At 36.8% G+C, this 9,849-nt stretch overlaps 1 protein-coding gene across 2 annotated transcripts; it reads right to left on the bottom strand.

Annotated features, from left to right (window-relative positions):
- Positions 1 to 2,629: 2,629 nt before the first annotated feature.
- Positions 2,630 to 9,241, bottom strand: LOC148102554 (uncharacterized). 2 transcript variants are annotated; one of them, XM_087842574.1, is made up of 5 exons: positions 9,099 to 9,241; positions 5,086 to 6,100; positions 4,303 to 4,455; positions 3,854 to 3,943; positions 2,630 to 3,378 (listed from the first exon to the last, which is right to left on the bottom strand). In XM_087842574.1, exons 2-5 carry the CDS (start codon positions 6,088 to 6,090, stop codon positions 3,070 to 3,072), a joined length of 1,557 nt encoding a protein of 518 aa, XP_087698700.1. In that variant the 5' UTR covers positions 6,091 to 6,100; positions 9,099 to 9,241; the 3' UTR covers positions 2,630 to 3,069. The 2 variants fall into 2 exon arrangements, with proteins under 2 accessions (XP_087698700.1, XP_087698701.1); XM_087842575.1 differs by lacking the exon at positions 9,099 to 9,241 and adding an exon at positions 6,458 to 6,570.
- Between the last annotated feature and the right edge of the window lie 608 nt (positions 9,242 to 9,849).

Raw genomic sequence — 9,849 nt, 5'->3', positions numbered from 1 at the left:
GAAAAGTCTCAACAGAATCTTGAGCTTTATGGTGAAAGGTTTATGTGGAAAATAAACAAGCGGACACCCGATGGTTTCACCGTCGTTGCTGCTAACGAAAACTTATAAATATAGGTGCTTGTCCGTCTGTAGTGTGGTTATATTAAATATAAGAGAAAGAGAGAACTTTAGGAAATGAATATAGCCACTACAGCGACCATCAAAACGATGAAAAAATATTGCCGTAAACAGTTTATTTTGCGACGCCACGAAACAATCGATAGCGTAAAATGAAACGATAGATGTTTTTGTATCGGCATCCGATATATATCGTTATATCGAACAGCCCTAATACTGAGATACAATATGTGAAATCTACCATACTGTGGTGGTAAATTAGGCATAACAGGGTTAGGAGTGGAAATAAAGCAAAAGAGGACTTGATGAGAAGTGACTTAATTTAAAACATCATCTATGCGCCAAAAAGACAAACAGTTTCTTGTATCCCAACGGATATGTTCAATCATGACACCATTTATCATCATCTTCATAAACCCCTACATTCTCTTCTTCTTGTAACAGAAACTTAAAACACTTCTAAAATGGTCTTTTCTTGATTGTCCATGTTTTTAGGAGTTTTTCTTCTAATATGGCCACTCATCTGAGAGGGCGTATAGACAGGGAAGACAAAAATATACATTCAAGAATATAAATTTCACTTAAATTTATTTTCATTATATTCTTCTGCATTTTTATCCCCATGCTTCTAAAACTTTCCATGGAAACTATAATTTAAATCTTGGCACTACAAAAGCTAAGAAACATCATCTTTATTCAAATTATCTGCATACAGGTTTTAGATTACCCTTGGCCATTAATTTGGTTACAGTTCAACAGTGTTAAAGCCCGGAAACACCAGGGGAATTCTGTAATGATTTGGCTTGCATGTGTTAGTCTTCTCCACAATCTCATCAGAACTCAAAAACTCAAGAAAAAAAATAAAATTGTTGCACATTGTTTTTCACATATAATGACCCCTGAGACTGTAATTATACCAGTTATACTGTATAGAATTATGTACCACATGGTACATTTCTTCAAAAGGAAAACGAGGATAAATAATTGCTTTGTAATTATATGAAGTAGACCTCTTCAGACCTGCACTCTTTTCTATTTACCTGATGGCATCTTAATGTGTCAACTTCATGTGTGGTTGCCAATCTTGGTCACTTTTCTGTAAAAGTCACTATGGCAAGTTTACCAAGTCAGAAAAACTAATATTTACATATCACTTTTAACACATCGTAATTCTGAATGCATGTCTTAAGTTAAGTGGGAAAACATGCACAAAATTATAATTACACAGTACTGTTGCATCTCTGCAGCATCTTGACTTGCTGGACACCACGAGTGGTGTCTGTATAGAGTGCTATTTTGCAGTGGTGCATCCTGTGTTGTATCTTAGGTATAAACCCTTGAGATACAGGATGAGCTTTAATTGTTTTTTCTGGCTAAATAGCATCTTTATTGCTGTGGTTCAAATGTTCTTTTGCAATCGTATAGTGATGCGCATTCATGTATAGTGTGTCTTTGTAGTTTTTAGTATCAGCTTTTTCTGCTATGTATCAGTTCTTAAAGCACTGAAGCAGCCCTCACCAGGGGATGGTGGGGAGGAGAGATCCAAGTCAAAAGAAGGGCTATACATAATTATAATATATAGTTATATATATAGTTATATATATATAGTTATAATAATAATATAATCTTGATTCTTCAGGTGATTACAGTTATTGGTCATTTACCACTGATTACTATATCCTACATGTCTTGGAACATTGTTTGGGATACACTGTGTATCTGGAAGCCCTTAAGTTATGTTCTAATGATTTGGTTTGGAGACTCTTATCCTGTCTTCTACCTCCACAGAGCTGGAAAACTCACAAAGTGCTTTTGAGTGTAACTACACTACACTGAAAAAAAGAGCATGTTAGATTTACTTAATTCAATGGTGGACATTTGTTGCACACAGATGCTTTGCTTTGGCAGCAAATGAAAAAATTGCGTTAAATTAACACAAGTTATTCGCTTTCAATAAACCTATAAATTTTGTGTTAATAAAATGTGAATGAGACATGTTCTGCTGAAGTAATTTGAGGTCTTGGAATATTTTATTCTTTCATAATTTTCTCACTTTAATCCAACACTATTGAGTAACTTTTACCCAACACTAATTGGTCACTTAAATACTACACGTTATCTTCGTTTAACAATTTGTTATTATATTCTAGTATCAAGTACACATTTTTTAATGTAAGCTTTATAACATATCGCACTGTTCTCTTTCAAGAATGTAACCTGAGTGGAGAGAAAAAAAAAACTAAACCAAAAGGTCTAATGTCTATGCCATGATTGACTTGACAAAACACAGAAAAACACAGGTTACCTTTTTGAAAGAGAACAGTAATACAAAAAAATTCTGCTTAAGGTTTTAAGATTAAATGAACAATTACAATTGTAAATAATTTAACATAATGTTAGTTACCATTAACTCTAAAATTACTGGATTGGGAAACACCTACCTATTAACCTTATCATTAACATTATGCATTTTGCCCTAATTACTAAAAAAAGAAAAAAATACCACTTGCAAGTCAAAACCTTTATTAAAGAGCCACAGAAATAACATTGATAGAGTGACTTAAAAGAAAATTAACAAATACGAAAAAAAGTTTCAAAAATTCTAGCAATGATCATACTGCAACATCTTGGTTTAAAACAAAACCATCAAAGCAATCTTACACCAACTGAATTAAACCTAAAATGTTGTTTCACACAGCCATGATGGGACTATTTGGGGGGGAATAACCCTACATTTCTTCACTTTTAAAAACAAATAAACAAAAATCTAAAAATGCTGTCAATTAGAAAACTTGAACAGAGAGCAAAACCAAGCCAGGCCCCATCTATATGGCATTTACAAAGCACACAATAGTGAACACTGATTTGTCGTTGATATCGAACCTCCAAAATGCGAACAAGAACAAGTGAGAGAGCAAACCACCTCACATGCAGAGCAACAGTGAACTTTCTTTACATGAGCAGTTTTGTCTTTAAATTTTGGGCTTTTCTTGAGAGCTGAGTTGCATCCAATTCCATTACCACCTTCTGAATGACCTCAAAGGTGTAGCGGAGCTGTGATGGGTAACTCATGTTCAACGAGTAAAACAGTCCAAAAAGCATGGCAACTGCAAGGGCCACACTATCCAAATCCTGAAGAACCACCACACCCTCGATGATGATGCCAACATCAGGACAGTCATTGCCTGGCGTATCTCTGGAGACATAAATGCCCACCGTTGTTTTCTCTATAGCAGTCAGTGCAGTGGCCTCGGTCATGTCCTGGTTAAAGATAAAACATTTCTTTAAGATTCCTTTTTTAGACAAATCCTCTTTTTTATATGCAGTGCCCTGTCATGCTGCCATTCATGATCTGTTTCTAAAAGAAAAAGACAACAACAAATAGAACACACACACACACACACACACACAGGTTTGTTTGTTTTTTATTTCAAATGAAGGGCATTCAAGGTCTACATTAGTCTTTTGTTAGAAAGACATTGGGCCACCAGCAAGCCAGGTTATGTCACTCAGAAGAATTTAGATTTTCTTTCAGCCTCACAGTTGGGCAATTTTTTTTCAAACAAAGGGGATGTAGCGAACAAGTTTAACCTTTTGTTTTAATCTCAGTGTTAGAATCTCTTTGCCATATTATTAAAGAGGACTACTAGGCCTGCCTAGTCCAAGGAGAATTAAATGGCTATCTGAATACATTTTGAAATGTTGCAAAGCCACAATCTACTCATAAAACACTCACCATGTACTCCTGCACCAAGATGTCAGGATTTTCATTCAGATAGAAGCACAGTCCTCTGATGAGGGACTCCCTTCGAGCATCAATGTCATCCTTAAGAATTATAACAAAGAAAAAAAAAAGATAAATTTTCAGTAGCATAGAAGAAAGTGATCAAAGACAAATAATATAGAGTTTTTGAACCAGTCATCAACATGCAACACCAGCAAAACAATTTTCAAAAGTGTGACATGATTTTTAGGGAGTGGACTAAATAGTTTCCAGATCATATAAAAAAGATCAATTTTTCACAGTGGGACACTAAATGCATGACGAAAATGACAGGGTTCTTTCAGTAGAATTGGTACTCACAAGTAAAAGTTGAGCTTTCCAATGGATGCAACGTATAAATCTTTTACTGACCTAATGCAATGCATATACACTTTGTAGTTAAATAATTTAAAAGTTCTTACTGTCATCATGGCAGTTACATCCTTTATCTTCCTGCCCTGCTCCCCTGATCGCGTTGCAAACACTTTCAGGAGACTTTCGGAGAGATAGTCAAGCTGTGACATAAACCTTGACTGTAAAGTCATGGTTGTGATGCGCTTGAACTCTGCGTTTATCTGAAACAACATGAAATTATTTTAAAATAATGGCTGGTATAGAGCAAAGTTCTTCATCTGGACTCTGCTATGCAATATATCGACACACAGCCTAATAAAGTCAAGCACTCCCATATGAAAAAGAAATAGAAAAAACTTATTAAAGACTTGCATCAGATTTGGCTTGCTTGATATAGTAAATCACATAAGGCTTATATGATTTACTCATGAAAGTGGCCACTTTCATATATTATTTTAGTAAGTATCCAAAACATACAAGTTTCATTTATATAATTTTTCAAGGGATCTTATATCTGTTTTCTCTCTTGTATGCTTTTCATACAAGTTTCACACAAGACAGATACAAACTTTAGAATATTTATATATATCTTTTCCATATGGACTACCTTTACACATCAACACATCTATGACACAACTAGTTAACCCTCTCGAGGCAGGCGTTGCCGATTTGCAACAGTTAAAAACTAACAACCTGATTACCCCACATACATATTTTATGAGGTTTTTTTTACTCAGAAGTACCACTGCGGGACTTGGTTGTGCATTAGCAACAAAAACTTAATTTGAGCCTGAGAGGGTTAATGCATTTTTTTTTTTTTTTTGCTGTCCTCTTTTCCGCACTTAAATTACCTCTGCTGGGAAGAAAAGAGCCGGCCATCTCTCTTGTACATTTCTGATCATGGGAGCATCAATAATGACTTCTTGTCTTCTCAATGCATATGTTCTGTTCATTTTATCCATGACCGTCTCTCTGTTGTTGCGCCTCTTCACATCGGAAAGGAGTTCAACCCTCATCTTCTCAAGGGACTGTTCACTTTCTCCAAGTGGAAAAGAAGGGCAGTAATCCACTTCACCCCTCTTTGGTCGCTTAACGGCAGAAGCAGGGGAACATTTCTCAGCTGGCTTATTTTTAAAGGAATTCACACATACTTCAGGACATCCTATTTTGCGGAGATGTGTGCGGTAGTTTGATAACTTGTATTTGAGGCTTAACTTCCATCCCGCATAGCCACTGTGTGAGCCTTTTTCTTTTAAACATGGATGCTTCAGGATGAGTGCCTCTGCAACTTGGTCAAACTTACTGTCTGTGAGGTAGACTGTGTGCTTGACTACCTCCTGTATTAAACCCTCCAAAATGTCGGACTTCAGCTTTGGATCAGGGATCAGCAGCATCCCATTTTCTTTGAAAGCTACATGGGCCTGCGCAAGCTTAATTTCAGCATCATATGTGAAACGGGGAATGCAGAACAAATCTGGCCACAAAGACCGTGATGATGTAGACTCTGGAGATGAAAGAATCACGGTGCTGTCACCAGAAGTAGATGTGTCATCAAGAGCACTGGTTGATGGAAAAGAAAATGTGTCTTCACCTTGGTCTTGAGGTTGGAAGGATGTGTATACAATTTTGATTGTCGCTTTGTCTTGGATTTCTTCCATTGAAGTTAAGTTCACAAATTCGTTGTCAAAAAGTGTGTCCATGAACTGCAATCGGAAGGGTTCCATTATTTTGCACTGAGTCTTTATTTCAGCTTCCAGTTCAGCAACAGTTGAAGGCAGACCAGCAGAAATCATGACCCTCTGACTACTGTCTGGTCCAAGGATAACTCTGAGAATAGCTGGAGCTGTCATGGTCATTCTTCACTGTCTGTTAGGAAAGAATAGGAAAATGTAATTACAATCAGTTTTATAACAAACATCATATTTTACCATTATAACACGAATACAACTTAACATCAACTTGTCAAAATTGTAAAGACATTAAGTTAATAACACACAAAAAAACACCAGTTACTGTGCCCAAGGAATCCCATACACATTTATATGTGACAGCAGAGACCGTTTTTTACACCGTGCACACTTTTTCAACAGTCCTTCCTTTTCTTTAATCACATCCACCAGTGCATGATGTTGCCAATTCCATCACCATTTCCCATGCAAACAAGGTTAAACATGGAGTACAACATACTTATCACCCAGCACAATTATTTTTAAATGATCTTACCCAAATACACAGATTGATCTCTTCAAGGTCACCATCTGCATACCTCCAACTGCATAGGCAGCCAGTGGGTATTCATCAGCCAGTTCAGAGACTTCCACAAGAGCAAGTTCTCGTGCCGGAGATGGAGTCAGCTGAAAGGCTCCATAATGCTCACAATACCATCCACACAGCAGTTTTAACACAAAAAATAGTCCCTGCTGCAAAATGCATATTTGATGGATTTCCCCAAATTCAGGCAAGCCACCACAAGAACCATATGCCACTATCATACCAGGCCTGTATTGTATTCCCTTACTACAAACATTTTTTGCAATGTGTATTTCAGATACAAAAGGATTTCTCTGTTTGAAAGCTTGAGCTAGCTCTTCCTTTAAAACATCTAATGGGACAGTGGATGCTTCTGACACATCCAGCAGTGGTTTATCAATACTTGGAGAGGACAGGTGATAACCAATCATAAACTGATGCTTCACAGCCAAAGACCGAGGGACGTTTTTAAAGCAACTGGTGTGTTTCATAATCTTTTTAAAGAAACTGTGCTTAGCCTCAAATCTGATGGTCCAAAGTCCCACGAGAGGCCCAAAAAGCTGAATTAGTTGTGGGTAATGCTCTATGTAGTGGTGTTTAGGCAGCAATTTGTTGTTAGGAAACACCTCTTGATACCTTTGTCGATGATCTGAAATTTTGCTCTCAAGGAAAGCAATAGACTCTTCACTGTGAACTGGAGAAACCACTAGCTCAACAATCTGTTTTAGATCCAACAAGACCTGCCATACTGGCTCATGTTCAGGGATTTTGGGGCCTATCAGAAATGGAAGTAGTCTTAACAAGCACCAGTTTTCATGGGCATTGCCCCCTATGGTTTTCCTGCTTGAAAGATTTTGTGGCAAAGTATGAGGCTTATTGGTTTTGTCTGTCCACTTGTATGGGAAATGCAATATGGAATTGTTTATATCATCCAAGGAGATATACTTCTTTGATATCAGTAACTTGAGGCAATGTGCTATTTCAACAGGCACAATGCCTTCAAAGAGATCATGGGCAATGTCAGGAGGGTAGCCACTAACAACATGAAAATAAGAAAGTGCTCCAGTAAAAGGACAGCCTCTTTTAACTCCAAAATAGCTAGTGCCACTATCTATGGCTGCTCTGACATGGGTTTCATGTGTTTCTTTTGTTCTGAGAATGAAAATTCCTGACCTGACCTCATGTGATTGAATGTCTGAAGCAGTTGCTGTACAAAAACGACAAATGAAGGGGCCTGTAAAGTTCTCAACAAAGCCTGCTATTCCATGTGCTCCTAAATTGTCAGCAGCAATAATCTGCACTGTCCCCTTCAGAGATTTGTCCAGTTGAGGGACAAAAATTCCATCAACTTCCAAAGACCTTAGGTCGTGTAATAGGGGCTCTAATACCTTGTCATACCCAAATGATTTTACGTTGTCAGTTTTGCACAAAATGCACAGGAAAATTGAGGATAAATTAGAATGAGAATCTGGGGGTAGATTATTCAGTACCCAGTACACAGCACAAAGTTTGTGAGTTTTGCGGGAGGTGCCCAAAGGGTTACAGACCTCAAAGTCATCAGCATACAAAGTTATGGATAAACTTAGCTCTTCCCCTGAAAACAAAGTATTTTCCTTACAATGCAGACCATCCTTATAAGACCTGTACAAAATTTCTTTTCCTATCAAAGTCTCCCTTCGTGTTTCATGAATTCTAACTATCTTGTCCACAATATCTTTCCTACTCAGCAGCACTCGCAGGGATTCTAGGATGGGAATATACTGCAATGTTTTGTTTTCTTTCACATCTAAAATATATTCAACTGGTTCAACAACATTAAAATTTTCCTTGTAATATTGATTACGTTGATATGAAGAACTCAATGGCCCACCCTTTTCTATGGCTTTATTTAGAGGATTTGCTAACCACAGAGAAGAAGTGATTTCCTCTATGACAGCTCTGTCAACTTGAAGGTTGTTCTTCTTAAAAATGTCCACTAGAACACCTTCAGCATGAGATTTTGAGAGACAGTCAGTTAAGTGATGAAGTTCTACCAAAAAATCATTAATTGCTCTGCTTGGTACATTAGAAAAATGTTCCAATTTTAATAAAGCTGCTGCCAAACTGTGCTCAATTACATTGGGGAGGTCATGTGAAGCATCAGCACTGCTACCTGGCTGAGCATCCTCACCAATGTGTTCATCAAAGGTACTGGAGGCAGATTCTGGATAAGCAACTGTGTCTGATACTACTATTCCTGGTTTAAGATTTTTTACTGAATAACACCTGTGTTTCCTACTCTTGTGGGATCTAAAAGATCCGAAGACGTTTGTTTTGAATTTGCAGTCCAAAAACATACAAGTTACAACATCATTTTTCTTCAAGTGTGCATTAATGTGAGTCCAGTAATCTCTCTCAGACACAAGATCCTTACAAGAACACAAATGACAGCTAAATGCACATCCCTGTGACTGATGATGACTATTTTTAACAACGTGGCATCTATTCAAATGAATTAATAGTGCATTCCATGTTTTAAAAGTGCATGGACAGCTTGCATGAACACATGGAATACGATTATTATTTCCAAAGTGCCTATGTCTCACTCGATAATGTTTCAGAATATGGGACCTACTTGGAAAAACTGAAGGGCAGGTCTTACATTGCCACATTTACCATGTCACTGCAACACTTCTAGCACCATTCACTGTAAAAGAGAAAATAAAGAAGGGGTGAGGTGTAGTGAGGACAAAATGGTGTTTGATATTTCAAGGATGCATTATTGAATGAAGAGAACAACAATGGGAAGGTATACACAACAGTAAAAGGATGAACCTTTAAATCTAATGATGATTCTCTAAATTACTTATGACAAGTAATTCACAAAGTGTAATATTGATAACCCAATTTTTGGACAGAGTTAAACAAATTACTGATTGCAAAGAGATTGCATAAATGATAGCTGTACTTAGAATTCATATATTTAATAGTGCTTGAGTGTACTGTACTGCATATTTTTGCATATTATCGGTATCATTAATACCGATTAATTAATTACGAAAACTTTGACAAAATGTTAGAGTAAAGTTAATTGCAACTTAACGGCTCCTTGTCAAAAAAAAAAATAATTCAAATGAAAACGCGCCACTTCTTTAGTTAACGTTACATGGTGACACACTAGTACGGAAGCGTAGAGCTGCCACCCAGGCAAAAGAAAAATACAAGTGTATCACGTTATAACGTGAAAAGTTTATTGTTCTAACAAGATACTTTTCCTGTTTGTACAATATACTATCATGTTTGTACAATATACTTTTCACGTTTGAACAACATAATATCACGTTATTACAATATACATAATTATCACGTTCGTACAATATATTTAT

The sequence above is a fragment of the Neolamprologus brichardi genome, chromosome 6 (genome assembly GCF_056152115.1).
Source record: "Neolamprologus brichardi isolate AB-2024 chromosome 6, ASM5615211v1, whole genome shotgun sequence".
Lineage (NCBI taxonomy): Eukaryota > Metazoa > Chordata > Actinopteri > Cichliformes > Cichlidae > Neolamprologus > Neolamprologus brichardi.
Note: the sequence above shows the minus strand (reverse complement) of the source record. Positions and strands in the feature narration are given on the sequence as shown.